Source organism: Lycium barbarum, chromosome 8, assembly GCF_019175385.1.
Source record: "Lycium barbarum isolate Lr01 chromosome 8, ASM1917538v2, whole genome shotgun sequence".
NCBI classification, from domain to species: Eukaryota; Viridiplantae; Streptophyta; class Magnoliopsida; order Solanales; family Solanaceae; genus Lycium; species Lycium barbarum.
Genome location: NC_083344.1, coordinates 7,357,433 through 7,375,450, shown reverse-complemented (window position 1 = coordinate 7,375,450; position 18,018 = coordinate 7,357,433). Strand labels below are relative to the sequence as shown.

General features: G+C 35.2%; 1 protein-coding gene and 1 non-coding gene across 3 annotated transcripts; both read right to left on the bottom strand.

The window, feature by feature from the left end:
- Positions 1-4,407: 4,407 nt before the first annotated feature.
- On the bottom strand, positions 4,408-8,056 carry LOC132605839 (ras-related protein Rab2BV). 2 transcript variants are annotated; one of them, XM_060319094.1, is made up of 4 exons: positions 7,903-7,999; positions 7,166-7,249; positions 6,883-7,074; positions 4,408-5,103 (listed from the first exon to the last, which is right to left on the bottom strand). In XM_060319094.1, exons 3-4 carry the CDS (start codon positions 7,045-7,047, stop codon positions 4,618-4,620), a joined length of 651 nt encoding a protein of 216 aa, XP_060175077.1. In that variant the 5' UTR covers positions 7,048-7,074; positions 7,166-7,249; positions 7,903-7,999; the 3' UTR covers positions 4,408-4,617. The 2 variants fall into 2 exon arrangements, with proteins under 2 accessions (XP_060175077.1, XP_060175076.1); XM_060319093.1 differs by lacking the exon at positions 7,166-7,249 and having other exon boundaries at positions 7,903-8,056.
- A 9,268-nt stretch (positions 8,057-17,324) lies between these two features.
- Positions 17,325-17,396, bottom strand: TRNAD-GUC (transfer RNA aspartic acid (anticodon GUC)). The gene has a single exon. It is a non-coding gene; the product is annotated as a tRNA-Asp (tRNA).
- Positions 17,397-18,018: the final 622 nt, after the last annotated feature.

Genomic DNA, 18,018 nt, shown 5'->3' with positions numbered 1-18,018 from the left:
TTAGCTCTAATCGGAGTTTATTATTACATCTATAATTTTTTTTCTTTTCCGAGTGCTATATTTGTTATAAAATGTACTATATTTGTTACTTTTAAAAGGATATGTTATTCTTTTATATAATTCTTACAAACAGGTTTAGTGGGTAAATATCTCTAACAAGAAAAAAAAAGGGAAAAAGGATTAAGGCTTTGTATATTGTTTAGATTGGCTCACCGTATAATGAAAGAACAAAAAATTAAGGCTTAGTATATTGTTTAGATTGACCCACCGTATAATGAAAGAAAAAAAATTAAGGCTTAATGTATTATTTAGGTTGGCTCACAGTATAATGAAAGAAAAAAAAAGCTATGTATATTATGTAGGTTAGCCCACCGTATAATCATGTAGAATATATAGGTGTATGTATAAGTGTAGGTGTATGTATCTCATTTAAATATTGTCAATATTGGAGGGAAAATATGGAGAGAAGTTGACTGTTTTGGATCCTTGTGGAGTAGGTGCATTCTGGTCATTTTACGTGGCCCTATCCCCATTTTTGACAATTTTGACAAAATGGGTTTTGCTATATAGCAGCACCCAAACAAATAATGCCACAGGAGACTTTGAGAGGCTAACTTTAACCAAGATGTTTGCCGACCCACGTGACATGACTTCGTCATGCAACCCACTTGCAGAAAGGGATATCCCATTTTTAGTACTATAATATAATATTTGCAAGTCAAAACGACAAAAGAAAATTAAAATGATGAAAACAACCACAGGAATCAAATTATTAAAGTGTGAAGAGTGCCTTTCATTACATCAAAGACAAAACAGAAAAAAGGTGAAATAGGAATGATTGCTAATTCTAACATTGTTAACTAGTGGATTTGGTTATGTGTTTACCTCAAAGTCTTTTCTTACAGAAAGTCTTTTGAGTCTGGAGTAATACGTTATTTCCAGATTTGTTGTCCTTTTAGTGCATTATTATATTAGCAACTTGTACAAAAGGAAAATACATAAAATTCCTCCAATCACACAATCGCTTGATTTCTTTTTAATTTTTTTTTGGTACAACTACTTTTTTTTTTATGACATGGGAACCCGTAGCCGCTACCCGAAGGTGTGCGGTAAATCCAGTTCCTATGCAATAGCTCACAAACCACACAGGAGAGATAACCCGCACTAGGCAATCCCCGTGCGATGAGCTCGACTCAGAAGGCAAATCACATGTTGTCGCAGACAGGGGGTTTCGAACTGAGACCTCCATTATGAAAGTCCCATGCTCAACCAACTGAGTCACCTTGCGGATTGTTTTTGTACAACTACTAGTAGGAACTTCTATTAGGTTCCATGTTTTATCTTTTCATACTGCCCCATTTTTGTAGTTTAGATCAAGAAAGAACGTAATCTATTCTGCCCATTACGACCTGAATATCGGGGAGGGGGTCCCCGGTTACCACGTTTATCAAAACCAAAAGAAATAGTGTATGACAATCATCTTCCTCATAAAACTGGGGTTAGCGGGGGATCGAGGGGATAATAATACCACTTACATGTAGTTCTAGGGGATAATAGAACCCACACATTGTCACGCCCCGAACCATGGCCTGGGTGTAACACGACACTCGGTGCCTTACTGCATGTGACCGAGCGAACTACATGGCTTGCTGAATCATCATGAGGCATAACATGAGCGAAATATAATGTAAATGCATGATGAGCCTTTATAAAATGCAATAAGTCACAATACTTAATCAAAATACTTGTTTAAACATGAGTGCGGAAATAACATGAATGAGCCAAAATGGCTATACGACTCCGAAAGTGTGACATGACATAACTGACTTGTCTAGTCTATGAAACCTCTAACATAAGTCTAAACATGAAAAACATACTCGCTGGGACAAGGCCCCCAGCATACCTTAGATGTATAGCTAATCATAAAATAAAGAGTTGACTAAACCCCGAATGAGATGAGGCTCACCAATAAACGGATACGAATGTTGTCCTACTGAGCAGATGCGTCGTCCTGTAAATCAGTACATGCAGACTCCCGGGCAATAAAAGGGGACGTCAGCACATTGAATGTACTGGTATGTAAAGCAACTGAATGAAATAACATGATAAGAACTGAAACTGAAACTCTGTACATAAACGTGAGCATGAATACATATATAACATGAGTAAAACATGGTAAGTAGGGAGAGCATTTCATAAACCGACAATATGATATCACCACGTGGGTATGTGGAGTTTGGTACCTCGCCAGACCAGCAGAGCCCCTATACCTTGCCAGGGTATAAGGTAATAACGTGCCTGATGGATCTATTCAATGTAAAATTAAGGAATCGTCCTAACTGGCGAAGCGATCCTTGTCCTACGGTGGCTACATAGTTTTAGGCTATCTGAGCCTTCTCGATAACTTGTGCAACTCTAAAAAACATGAACATGATATAGTTGGCTAAGAAGCCCGTGACTTTCGTGAAATAACTTGTAATCATGATTTCACGAAACAACTTGTAAACATGGTTTCATGAAATAACTTGTATTTAGCATGTATGTATCTTGAATCACGACATGAAGATAATTAAATAATACAATTGCATGAAAACTTGTAGACATGTAGGATATTCATGAAATAAGCATTTTTATTTAAAAACATGCATGCAAGAACCCATGGAATACGAGATATGGGTGTTCATGGATTACGGACGGATTCTCCATAATGATATGGAGTTATTAAGAACACAATGATAGAATAATAGCAATTTATACATAATATATTCATGGACATGGACCTAGGGTTGTTATGAGCATGGTGTAGAAACCCTAGTTTTCGTAAAGATTCATACTTTATGGATTAAGAGGCGTGGAGAAGAACAATGATGTTCCCACATGTAGATAGCAACTCTACATACCTGGTAATGCTCCAAAATTTGAATTAAAGACTTGAACTTTGAAGAAGATTTCCAAAATCTTGAATCTTGAACCTTGAGATGGGTTTTCTTGAAAACCCTAGGTTATGAATGATGATTTCTTATTTAGATTACAAGGATATGTATTAGAATTGACTTGGAATGATTAGAGTAGGCTTACCTTGGTGTTCTTGATGATGGAAAATGATAGGAGGTCGTTCTAGGGCTTGAAGGAATGAAAAATAATGATTTGAACTGATATGGACGAATATATACTGTTCTGGAAAATTAAATTTTACGCCCAGTAAAATACTGGCCGTATTTTGAAAGACGGGCCGTATTTTGAAATACGGTCCGTATTTTGTGTGGACTGCATTGCGTCTCTTCAGTAAAATGGCCATAACTCTTTGCACAAATGTCCGTTTGACCCCCATAATATACCGTTGGAAAGGTATTTCAAAGCTCTACAACTTTCATCAATGAAGTTTTCCCAAATTTCAAATACGTTTTGAAATACGGTCCGTATTTAACAATGTAACCTCCAGATGCCAAATTCCAGAATGCTCAGAAATCTTTGGTACCAGTTGACGACTTGAAATACAGGCCGTATATTGAAATACGGTCAATGTTCATGGGCATAAACCACCATCTTACAACTGAAGAGGAAATTTTAAATTCCCACATTATTTATCTGATTTTTTAAGTTTAGAATCATGATCAAAGCTTAGGTTAAATGTAAGGGGTGTTACACACGTAGTGAAAGATCGTAATGAGCAAAAGCTGACTACTTTTGAGGGGATCTTACATATTTTTCCCAATAAAAAGTAAAGCACATTAATTCCTAGTCTCAGAAATGTACTCTATGGTAACTTCTTTGTAAAAAATACCAAACTTTCGAAAATTTCAGCAGTTCAAAATTTTAATAAACACCTCGGGAGGACTTAGACATAACCAAATTCACCAAGGAGGCATTTGCTACACCGAAAAGAAAAAGAAAAAATATGAAGAGCCAGAAATATTATGAGAAGGGAGCAATAAGAATTTAAGTTCTGTACAGGAGAACTTTACATCAGTATCTTCTCAATTGTGCATACCTTATATTGAATTGAATTCAACAGAAAACCAGATAAGTCAAAATAGTACAAATGAGAGTGCTCGAAATTATCTCGGATATTCCATAAACTCATGGGTATTCTTAAAGAGATCAAATCTCGAATATCCCATAAACTCATGGTTTTTACAAGAAATCAAGGCATCAAATACTGCCTTTATCAAAATGTCCAGTGTTCTTGAAGATCAAATACATCACAAGGAGGCCATCCTACATTCGAGAAATATGCTACTAAAGGCTCTCGAATTACGGAGAAAAATCAAGAGAGAAGAATTAAGAGAATAAACAGAATTGTACTCGCATTCTTTATCAATAAAACTATGTTTCTTCATATTTAAAAAAAAAAAGAATGCTAGAAATTAATTGAATACCTCTGTATACCAAGTACCCTGGAAGATATTAGATGGCTAATCTCTTCTTTCAAACATTACCAGTATTGGTCATTTTCTAAAAGAAATAGTTGAAACAGTACACCACATGAAGAATAGATCCTCCTAAATCACTAGACAATTTTAACATTCACAAGCTCTTTCTCTTGGTACAATCAAGAAAGTAATCTACATCTCTTGCCCCGAATAATAAAAAATAAACCAAAGAATTAAATGAAAATCAGGTAGAACAGCAGCCTCTCTTCACATTTTCAGAGGTATCGTTAACGTTGATGGTTGTACCTTGACCAGGAAGTGTAGTACTTGCAGCTGCTTCCTGTGCAGCCAATGCTTTCTTGCTTATGATATGGTATATCTCTGTCAGTATAGTCTGAAAAGCCTTATCTACATTAACTGCTTCCAATGCCGATGTCTCAAGAAATGAAAGTCCTTCTTTCTCAGCTAAAGTTTGACCATCCTGCTCGGAGACTGCTCTAAGGTGGTTAAGGTCAGACTTGTTTCCAGCCATCATAATTACAATGTTAGAATCTGCATGGTCTCTCAATTCTCGGAGCCACCTTTGAACATTGTCGAATGTTTGTCCCTTTGTTATGTCATAAACAAGGAGTGCACCAACTGCTCCTCTGTAATAAGCACTTGTAATGGCTCGGTACCGTTCTTGGCCTGCAGTGTCCCATATTTGGGCCTTGACAGTCTTTCCCTCAACCTGTATTCATTCATCAAGTAGATAAATTACTCCATGAGCATAGCCACCAGAATACTAACTCTATTTCAGCCTCACATTTACTCCCAAACAAAACGGCAATATATACTATGCAGAATTGGATCTCGTGGCTGGCGGAAAGCAAATGCCTGGTTCATCCAGCATAGGAGTTTTAAAGTTGACAATTTCATAGTATTTGGTTTTCCTCAACAGGACATGATAAGCACCAATAATAGCCTGTTTGGCCAAGCTTCTCCAAGGCCAGAAGTGCTTTTGTTCTTCAAATGAAGTGCTTAGCCAAGCTTTTAGGAGAAGTAAAAGTGTGTGAGTAGAAGCAGGAGCTGTTTTTGAGAAGCTGGGAAACGTAGGTTCTCCTCAAAAGTACTTTTTTTGGAAAAAACTTTCGAGAAAGTACACTTGGAAGCACTTCTTAAAAACTTGGCCAAACACTAATTGCTGCTCAAAAGTGTTTTTCAAATTGATTAGCCAAACACAAACTGCTACTCACCAAAAGTACTTTTTTGAAAAGCACTTTCGGGAAAAAGCAGATTTTAGAAGCTTGGTCAAACAGGCCATAAATACTCAACTTCGAATTACAGACAGACAACCAGTCCTGCCATTGAAACATTTCACTTTGACAGCACAGAAATGTATCACTATCAGATTAGGCCACGCATAACAGTTAAAGGCGGAAGTCCCAGGTCATGAGCGGACCAACATTTTTTTAAAAGCATATTAGTTGAAGTACAAATTGATCATTTAGCAAAGAAAAAGAAACAGGTTTTTTTAATTCACATTACATGATGTTTATGCTAGAGTCATTGATTTCTCTTTAGAACTTTGGAGAAAACAAATTGATCATGTAGCAGAAGTAGTATCAGACCAGATTAAAACAAGCAATCATCAACTGATGCACCTAAAATTCTAGTCATCCATTTAATCCGCAACTCAAATACCAGAGATGCTCAAAAAACAGCAGCTCTTTCGCTTCACTAATCGCTACACGATTCTCATCCATAACCACCACAAATTTGTCAAAATCATATCCAAATCATTAATCATTTTACAAGGTCTAGATGATAGTAGTACTCCCTCCGTCCCCTTTTGTTTTCTTTCTGACACTTCTCGAGAGTCAATTTGACTAATCATGGAGGTAAGACTAGAGAAATTTATAATTTATTCTTAAAAATTTAAAATTTGAGTCTTCCAAAACTAGAAACTCCATGAAAAATACTTTAAATTGCAATTCTTTTCATACAAAAAAGGATACATATTACATTTCTAAATATTGTTCAAAATCTTCACTTAATTTGAATCTCGCAACAGAAAAGTACCAGACAGTTCACAACAAGAGTATAAATTATCGGTATGAACTAATACGATACAACTACATTAAAAGTTCAAACGATCAGAAAATTCAAATTATACTAGAACGTCATATTAGTCCCCATTCTTTTGACACTTCTCGAGAATCAATTTGACTAACTTATGGAGGTAAGACTAGAGATATTTATTCTTAAAAATTTAAAATTTGGATCTTCCGAAACTAGAAACTACACAAAAAGAACTTTAACTTTCAATTATCTACATACAAAAAGGGATACAGATTACATTTCTAAAATATTGTTTAACACATTCACTTAGCTTGAATCTAGAGATAGAATAGTGCCAAAAAAGGAGTATAAATTTATGGTATGAAATACTACAATATCACTAAATCAAGAGTCCAAACGATGACGAATTTCAAATTAAACTTAGAACAAAGTCTAAATTAGTACTAACCTGAAGAGTTCTGGTGGCGAACTCAACACCAATAGTGGATTTTGACTCCAAACAGAACTCATTTCGCGTGAACCGCGACAAAATGTTGGATTTCCCAACTCCAGAATCACCAATCAACACGATCTTAAACAGGTAATCGTACTCGTGATCCACTCTATTCCCCATCACTTTGACTCTTCTCTGTATTAGAACCTACAAAAAACACAGAGCAACATCATCAAGATCTGCAAAAGTCCGATCAAATCAGACGTAAAATTTTCAGTAAGAACTACTCCTTATGTACCAATTTATGTGGCACTGTTTGGATTTCGAGAATGAAACTTCTTTATTATGACCGCAAATTCGGACATACAATCTTCTAAGGTTTCTGAAAAATAATTAACATATTTAGAAACTACATAAAAAGTACTATAAATCACAAAAAAAATTGCGGAAAAAAGAACTCGTTTGACTCTTGAAATTCAAAAGGTGCCACATAAATTGCGATTGAGCGAGTAATAGAATATCACTACATTAAGAGCTCAAACGATGACGAATTTCAAATTAACCTACTCCCTCCGTCCATTTTTACTTGTCCGTGTTTGACTTGGCACACCATTCAGCAGCAATAAATAAAATGACAATTTTACTATATCACCCCTAATTATTATAAATTATCTAAATAACGAAATCAATCATACTTCAAAAGTTGTGTAGCCACTAACAATTACTTAACGTTTCGAAACCCATAATTAATAATAAGGGTAAAACAGGTATGAAACGGTAAATTATCTCTTTATTTTCTAAACTGACAAAATGGACATCTATTTTTAGTATACAGGACAAGTAAAAATGGACGGAGGGAGTATTAGAACCTACAAAAACAGAGCAAAATCAGCTAGATCTACAACAATCTGATCAAATAAGACAAAAAACAAACCCTAACTGAAAAAGAAAAAGAAAAACACACACACACAGAGCAAAAATGCTGGCACAAAACGGTTAAATATGTGTATGTAGAAATTGATTGATATGCCTCACCTTAAAAAGAGAGAAAACGGAGGAAACAATGAAGGAAAATATTGGGAGTGTTTGAAATGTGGGTAAAATGTTGTGGACTTATGTGTGCTGTTGAAACTTTTCTATATATAAGATTTTGAGCCCGTTTGAATTGACTTATAAGCTGTTTTTAGCTTTTCTGATTGTTTGACTGACCAGCTTAAAGTTATTTTGTACTTAAAGTAAGCTTAAAAAAATAATTGGGTCCATTTGGCTTAGCTTATCTAAAACAGCTTATAAGCTAAAAAAAAATAAGTTAGACTACCCAACTTATTTTTTTTTAACTTATAAGCTGTTTGCAGCTTATAGGCATAAATTCATCCAAACAGGTTCTTTCTTTAGTGGGGTGAAAGTGCGGCAAATTGTACCCTACGTGGAGTTTTTGGATTTTTAAATTATATAAGAAAATTGGTATTTCTCTGTTCCAATTTATACATTTATACGAAGGTATTTGACCGTAATAAAATAAGTTATAGATATTCATAGGGCTATGAATTATTTTATTAAGAGTAAAACGAAAAGCTTAAAGGTAAATGTCGTTTTTTTGTTTCAGTTATCATTTTATTATTGTTGCTATGGTTCTTTTCTCCTGTATTTTCTACATGCCTTTTTCACTATGTATTTTCTTTGTGTACTATTTTTTTATATGCTTTATTTGAGCCGAGGTTTATTGAAAACAACCTCTCTATCCTCACAAAGTAAAGATAAAGCTACATGAACACCACTCTCTCCAGACTTTACTTATGAAATTATATTGTGTATATTGTTGTTTTTTCAACTGACTTAAAGGAAAGAATGTTATATAAATTGAAATAAAAGGAGTAAACATTTTACCTTTTTTTTTTTTTTTGGCCATCCGATGTTTAATATTTCTATTAGGGCAACTGATTAGAATTTTGTTGAAATATCTCACTTTGATGTTAAAATGCTCCATGTTAAAGGTGACTTCATTTTTATGAATCGTATGATTAATATCTAATTAAAAATAAAAGATATTTAACATCTCACCTCATTTTTTTTGTAATAGAGGAAAAATTATCATCTACCAAACAGCAATACAGGATATGTGTTGTATATGCCAACTGTTTTCGGTTTGACATAGTCAAGTAGTATTCTCACTTTAATTTATATAATCAGATTATTTGATTTAGTATAATCTGTCAAGCTTAAGTAAGTATTGTCTCGACTACTAATATTGTTTCTTTGTGATATGTAATTAATGTGATACTTACAGTAAATGTATATTTATAAAATCTTGCACTTACCTATGTAATTTCAGTTTATTGATAGTAGGTACGGCAGATCAACTATTACATCAATGATCAATCCATGATTAAGAAGCACACAATTGAAATTCAAATCACGCCGATAGAAAATTTGAATTTTAACATCTCTTAAAGACTCCTATACTCTTTCTCTCTCCTTGTTAACTAGATGGTTTTTTTTTTCTTTTACATATTTAACTTATATACAATGATATTGAAAAACTTAATTAAAATGTTTAAAGGGTAATATTGCTATCCTCGTGCTTCATTTTATGCGCATTACTTTCCTTTTATTCTATTTTAAAAATTCATTTTATATTATGTAATTTTTAATTCTAACATTCTCATTTTATACTTAATGACACTTCCTTACGGGAGTTATATAACATGTTTGAGATCAAAAGTAAAGGCATGATTAGAGGTGGGCGTTCGGTTTTTCGGTTCGGTTTTATCAAACTTCGATTTGGCTATTTCGGGTTCGGTTTTTTTGAAGGTGGACACCGAACACCGAACCAAACTAGTTTGGTTCGGTTCTTTCGGTTTCGGTTTTTTAAAGTTCTGTTCGGTTTCGATTTTTTCAATTCGTTTTTTTTTATATAATATTAGAAGCGATTCCATTGACACTAATTTATATTCTCAAAAGCAATAACACATAAAACTGATAAATTGAAATCAAAATCAAACAAACAGGATATACAAGAACAGAAAATTATAATCATGATATAGGATTACTAGGTGTTATATACATACCGTAAGAATAATTAAGAAAACACACAAAGGACATACATTAATCCTAAAGACACATCCTAGTTACCTTTCTTTGTTAAGGATATTTAATTTTCTCAATTGAAGTGGAAAATTAGGGATACAAATGCAAAAGAGGACTTATTACAATTGGGTTTTTTTATGCTTTAAACTTAATGGGCCTGAACTATTTTAATTTTTTTTTGGTAATGTATTAAATTTCGGTGCGCGTTCGGTTTTATCAAACTTCGGTTCGGCTATTTCGGTTTCGGTTTTTTTACGGTGGACACCAAACACCGAACCAAACTAGTTCCGTTCGGTTCGGTTTGTTGAAGTTTCGGTTCGGTTCAGTTTTTCGATTTTCGGTATCTATGCCCAGCCCTAGGCATGGCCATAATTTTTTGTTTATAAAATTTGGACCATAATCTTTTTCGGTTACTAGGTTCATAATATGTTATTATACATATAAAATGAGTTTATTAATATAATTTACAGAAAATTTAAGTCAAAACTATTGGATTCGGTCGTACCCACATTTAAAAGGATGAAGTCGCCCCTGACCACAAAATTCAAAAAATATTTTTGACATTTAACACCTTTAGCTTAAAACAAAAATTCCAAAGTTATTATTTAAATTTTTAAATTTCGTATTCGATCAAATTAGGTTACATAAAATTTGTGAGAGTATTATGCTAAATTGGACGAACATATAGTTATAAAAATTCAATGTAGAAGTTGACAAAATTGGGAAGTGGACAAAGGAAAATATGTGTGCAAGGTCGGTTGGCACTGACAAAGGCAGGCTGGCAAAGACTGACAACATGGGCTAAGCTAGAATGGGAATGTTTAGTGCCTGTCATGTATTTTGTGTAGGAACATGGTTTCCTTACTTTTTGCTCCCTCTCTTGAGTTTCTCTTCCCTATGAAGTTCGGATCTTTTTCCTCCATTTCTTATATTTGGCTAGAAATTCAATCGTGTAATGAAAATTAATCTCTAGATCAATTCAAGGATGTGATAGTGTTAATTAGTTGAGGGATATTTGATTATTAACAATAACATATCTAGTGTAATTTCATAAATGAGGTCTGGAAAAGATAAAATGTACGCATACCTTACCCCTATCTTTGTAGAGAAAATATTCTCTATAATTTGTAATTTTTTGGGACTTTAATAGTACGTCATATAGTTGAAGATGGTTTCAAGTCTGGGACTTTCAACCTCATCCTCCGCTACTCAGCTAGGGGGGGGGGGGGGGGGGGGTTAGTCCGGGGCGGATCTACGGTTAGGTGTGGGTTCACAGGAACTCAGTAACTTTTGCGCAGACCCTGTATATCGAGAAATCCATTAATATCTGTTGGAAACCCACTAACGAAGTGGGTTCTTCGTCCTGTGGTAGTAATGAAACTTGCTAAAGCTTTGCTGCCTTCCTTGATCAGGGTTCGATTCCCCTTGGGCACGTATAATCATTTTTTTTTTTAATTTGGAATAGCTGAGAACCCATAAACTTCAACTTTTAAATCCACCTCTACGGTTAGTTGAATCTTATCGTGGGTTAGACACACGCAGGTCATGACCCACGTCGCATTGGGTCATCTATGCCTATATCCTAATTGTAGGAAGTTCGGACAATCGTTCCTGAATCATTAGTTCCTTGAGTCAGTTGTTCGAAGACAAACTGTGAGAAGTCAGAGACGAGCATTGAGCCTTGTGGCAGTAGGATCTTCAGTTGGGGTGGCACAGTTACTACTTACTCGAAGAAATTGCCCCATAAATTTTTTATTATTATCAATTTTTAAAAAATAAACTAACAACAACAACAACAACAACAACCCAGTGAAATCCCACAACGTGGGGTCTGGGGAGGGTAGAGTGTACGCAGACCTTACTCCTACCAAGGTAGGATGGCTGTTTCCGAGAGACCCTCGACTCAATAAAAACTAACATTTTTTAAAAAGGTTATATTATTATTAAAAAGTACACCAAATTCATAAGAAAAAAAGCAATTACATGATTTACCTATCTAGGCTATAGTCCACACAGGTATATAATGCCAATGAAAATATATATCTAGGCATGTGAGAACCTACTTATATCATGTTTTCTCACATGAAATCAAGCGTAAAATGATACTGGAAGGAAATGTTTGTATAAAAAAATCAATTATAATTGGTTCATACGTATAGAATAGTGTACAACTACTAGTACAATTTCGGTTCATACGTATTGAATAGTGTACAACTACTAGTACAATTTTAGTTTTATGCAGGGTTATTACAAAGTAATTATGCGTGAGTCGCTAACAGACCACTAGAAGTTAGGTGATCCACCTGAACCAAAGTGAGCCTCTTATAAAAAAATTAAATTTACCCGCACAAGATATTTATACCTAACCAAATAAGATGTGTATTTCCGACTATGTTGTATGGGGCGGAGTGTTGGCCAGTTAAGGTTTCTCACGTTCAAAAGATGAAAGTTGCTGAGATGAGAATGTTGAGATGGATGTGTGGCCACACCAGGAGTGACAGGATTAGGAATGAGGATATTCGGGACAAGGTGGGAGTGGCCTCGGTGGAAGACAAGATGCGAGAAGCGAGATTGAGATGATTTGGGCATGTGAAGAGGAGAGACACGGATGCCCCAGTGCGGAGGTGTGAGAGGTTGGCCATGGATGGTTTCAGACGAGGTAGGGGTAGGCCAAAGAAGTATTGGGGAGAGGTAATTAGACACGACATGGCGCAGTTACAGCTTACCGAGGACATGACCTTAGATAGGAGGGTTTGGAGGACCCATATTAGGGTAGAAGGCTAGTAGATAGTCTCATTACCCTGCCTTATTAATAGTCGCATTATCGTAGTATAATTTCTTGTGCTCTAATTTATGCTATTATGCTATTATCTGTTATTTCCTGTGCTTTGATTATTCTATGTTATCTGTGTCGCTTGCGTTACTTCATTTCCATATCGCTTTGAATCTCTTAGCCGTATCTGACCTCTTTTTATGTTTTTATTGAGTCGAGGGTCTCTCGGAAACAGCCATCCTACCTTGGTAGGAGTAAGGTCTGCGTACACTCTACCCTCCCCAGACCCCACGTTGTGGGATTTCACTGGGTTGTTGTTGTTGTTGTTGTTGTAAATAAGATGTGTATTTCATATACAAGTTTATATTTAATCATGATTAAGTGATATATATATATATATATATATATATTATTTTAATTTTTAGTTAATTAAAATTTAAATAAAGTTGAATTAAAACACTTGATGTAAGTAAGTATTTAGAATTTACCGTCTAATTAGTGTATTCCTAATTAGCATGAGTGCATGACTATTCAATTCTTGTAAGATCTCTCATGACAATCATTCACCTATAATCATCCATACTACTAGTATTTCATCATCATGAGTTTCCAAAGTAGATTCGACGGGATCTCATATTATTGGAGATCGATCTATATATTTATTATACTAATTAATATCTTTAATTATGCACATAGATTAGAGAACATCGAAAGGTATCTTATTTGAAACAATGCGGTATATATTAATTATAAAGAGGAGTGATGAGAGTTACAATTATTTAGAAGGTGTAAGAGACAGGAATACAAATAAAAATTGGCAAAAGAAATATCATTCAGGGTCAAATACGTTGTGGCGTATTTAATTTAGAGCATATGATATATGTACATTTCTTTTTGAGAATTTGGCACCGGCTAGCCATTTGCTGGCCAAATAGGTGCCAATGGGTCTAAAAAGCTATACATTTGTGCAAATGTTGCCCTTTTTCAAAATAATTGTATGATTTTTCGAAACTTATTGATCTGACTAATTTGAATTTACGTCGCGTGGAGCCTCTTTAAGGGGATCAGAAAACGCTCCCTATTAGTTCTTTTCATTCCCGAAACACGAATTCGAAACCTCGTTAAAAATTAAAAAATCTCATTCATCCACCATAACGTTAACGACGTATATCAATTATATCTTCAAAGTTTGAAGGTTATGGTAGAATGCGTTTAAATTAAATGAACATATCTAGATACAACAACAACAACATACCCAGTGAGTCTCACAATGTGGGGTCTGGGGAGGGTAGATTGTACGCAGACCTTACCTCTATCTTAGGTAGGGAGACTGTTTCCGAAAGACCCTAGGCTCAAGAAAAACCATAGGAAAGGTTAGATATGGGTAAACAATTCAAAACAATTATGAAAATGAAAACAACGAAAGTGAATAAGCCATGATGAACCATTTTGTGCAAACAGATACTCGCAGAAATCAAGGGACAAGAAACTAAAGATCAATGCAACTACTCGCAAGAAAGGATAAACGAGAATACCTACTAGCCTTCTACCTTGATCTGAGTCCTCCATACCCTCCTATCTAAGGTCATGTCCTCGGTAAGCTGACGATGCGCCATGTCCTGTCTAATCACCTCTCTCCAATACTTCTTCGGCCTACCTCTACCTCTTCTGAAACCGTCCATAGTCAGCCTCTCGCACCTCCGCACTGGGGCATTTGTGTCTCTCCGCATCACATGCCTAAACGATCTCAACCTGGCTTCCCGCATCTTATCCTCCACCGAGGCTACTCCTACCTTGTCTCGGATAACTTCATTCCTAATCTTATCGCTCCTAGTGTTCCCACACATCCATCGCAACATTCTCATTTCCGCCACTTTCATCTTCTGAACGTGAGACTTCTTGACTTGCCAACACTCCGCCCCATACAACATAGTCGACCTAACCACCACTTTGTAGAACTTGCCTTTGAGTTTTGGTGGCACCTTCTTGTCCCACAACACTCCGGAGGCAAGCCTCCATTTCATCCACCCTGCACCAATATAGTGTGTGACATCATCATCAATCTCCCCATTTCCTTGTAAATTAGACCCAAGATACTTGAAACTATCTATCTTCTGTATGATCTGGGTGCCAAGCTTCACTTCCACGTCAGCCTCATGCACTATATCGCTGAACTTGCACTCCAAGTACTCTGTCTTGGTCCTACTCAACTTGAACCCTTTAGACTCTAGAGTTTGTCTCCGAACCTCCAGCTTAGCGTTAACTCCACTGCGAGTCTCTTCAATCAGGACTGCGTCATTCGCGCACCTTACCTTGAATTTGTCACGTCAATCCATCCATCACCAAGGAAAATAAAAAAAGGCTAAGAGCTAATCCCTGGTGCAACCCCATCATAACTGGGAAGTGCTCCGAGTCTCATCCCATAATCCTTACCCTGGTCTTGGCCCCATCATACATGTCCTTAATCGCCCTACTGTACGCCACAGGTACACCTCTAGCCTCCAAGCATCTCCATAAAACCTCTCTCGGCCCTTTGTCGTATGCCTTTTCTAGGTCGATGAACACCATGTGTAAGTCCCTCTTCCTCTCCCTATACTGCTCCACCAGTCTCCGTATAAGATGAATAGCTTCTGTAGTAGAGCGCCCCGGTATGAATCCGAATTGGTTCTCTGAAATAGACACGTCTCTCCGCACCCTCATCTCCACCACCCTTTCCCACACTTTCATAGTGTGGCTTAGCAGCTTGATCCTTCTGTAGTTGTTGCAACTTTGATGTCGCCCTTGTTCTTATATAATGGAATCATTGTACTGCATCACCATTCTTCGGACATCTTAGCCGTCTTAAAAATGACATTAAATAACCGAGTCAACCTCTCCAGACCTGCCCTGCCTGTAGTCTTCCAAGCTGAGGAGTAGAAAATACTTAAAAAGTAGAAAACCTTCTCTAATAATTCTAGTTCTCAAGCTAAGGAGTGGATCTTCGTTTCCAAGAACATGGTCTGAAACATACTTGATTGTAGAACAAAGCAGTTGGCGTGGATTGGTAATGATGTGAAGATGATGGAGGTGACCGATAAAGGTTGTGCTGGATCGGTAGTACTCTTATATTCTTAATTAGAGGTTTCAAGATCGAGCCTTAGATATAAAAAAATCTCTGCTAGGAAGCACTTTCCTTTTAAACGTGCCTAACGCGGCGTAAATTTAAATTAATTGGAACTGCAATACATATACCGAACATCTAATTAAAAAAAAAAAAATTGTTGGAGATAGGGGGTTAGTGGTGATTGCAAACAAAGCATGCGTACCTTTTCTTTTTGTGTCAACTTCAATAATTAGTTATTCATTGATCATTAATTAAACATGTCAGTGTGTCACTCCTCACCTATCATCATGTTCTGATGACTGGGTCAATGTCTAAAGGAAACAACACTGAAATTTGAAGGGAGACTTAAGCCCTCTTGTTTTTAAAATGTTTGAATGAATGCATAATAGATTATTAGGACATTATTTTTAAATATGAAAACTACATAATTAAAATTATTTGTTTCCTTACCATTTGAATATGTATGTATATCTATAAATAAATTTAGTATCTAAATAAAATAATAGTTAAATATTATTCTTTTCGTCCTAATTTATGTGAAGGAGTTTGATTGGGCACATAATTTAAAAGAATTTTTTTTTTTTTGAAATTTGTGGTCTAAAATAAGCCATAGAAATTTATGGCTATAAATCATGTCATTAAGGATAGAATGAAAAGTTTGAAATTAGAATATTACTAAATATAAAAAAATATCCTATTTTTGGAACTTACTAAAAAGAGAAAGTGCTTCAATAGTTGTTAAATATTTGAATGTTATTATTTTATGAAGACGAAAAGGCCTAACTTATAGGCTCAAAATTGAAATAAACAAATCGATTGATCTGAAGAAAAAAAAAAGGATCTTTTTTATGAGGTTTAGAAATAACGTTTAACGTTTATAATGATTGCATTGCTTCCATAAGCCATTATTAAGCCAAATGTTTATAAACAAATATTTCTTTGGATGATTTCGATAGGAACAAGTTATTTGGATGATTGTTGTGAATTGATGAATTATTAAACCAATTAGACATTAATATTTTATTTGAATGTTATTATTTTATGAAGACGAAAAGGCCTAACTTATAGGCTCAAAATTGAAATAACCAAATCGATTGATCTGGAAAAAAAAAAGAATCTTTTTTATGAGGTTTAGGAATAACGTTTAACGTTTATAATGGTTGCATTGCTTCCATAAGCCATTAGTAAGCCAAATGTTTATAAACAAATATTTCTTTGGATGATTTCGATATGAACATGTTATTTGGATGATTGTTGTGAATTGACGAATTATTAAACCATTAGACATTAATATTTTATTTGAATGTTATTATTTTATGAAGACGAAAAGGCCTAACTTATAGGCTCAAAATTGAAATAACCAAAAATGTTTGATCGGAAAAAAAAAAAAAAAAAGGATCTTTTTGATGAGGTTTAGGAATAACGTTTAACTGGAGGCTAATTTCTGATTTTAGAAATGAAAAATTCAGGTTAAAAAAAGGTATATAAAAAAAACGCCGTTGCCGGGGATCGAACCCGGGTCACCCGCGTGACAGGCGGGAATACTTACCACTATACTACAACGACTTAGTTGATCAGGTCTGTCATTGGCCAAATTTTACGCGTGATTCTTGTTTGTATGATTTGTTTGGCTGCAACCAATTAAATGCTTTGACAATTTTCTGTGTTAAGAGTCATGAACATATTTAACTTCTTAAAGTGGATAAATCAATTAGTGGCAGAACCAGAAATTTATATAAAGGGATTCAAATAATATTCTAGAATGTGGCAGTTGTAATTTGAACGTATGACCTAAAGCAATTCTGAACCCTCTTTACCACTATACTTGGAAAAAAATTCATGTCGAGAGGATTCAACATCTCACATATAACCAAAGAAGTTCATTTTTACTCTATTTGCACAGTGTAATTTTCTGACGAAGGAGGTTCAACCGAACCCTTGACACTACTTAGTTCTGCCATTGATCAATGACTCCCTTAAGTTTTAACCCTGGTTTATGTTATGCTTCCTGCATTAGTTTTGCTCTTCCTTTGTTTTCTTACTGTAAATTTTTCTCCTTGAGAAGTTGAGCTTTACTGATTCTAATGTTAGATGTGGAGAATATTGAGGCTTACAATGACTAGTTAGACTGTATACAGAGTATTCATGAGTCATGACCCTTTACTGCGTCCCAAATTTTTTAATTTTA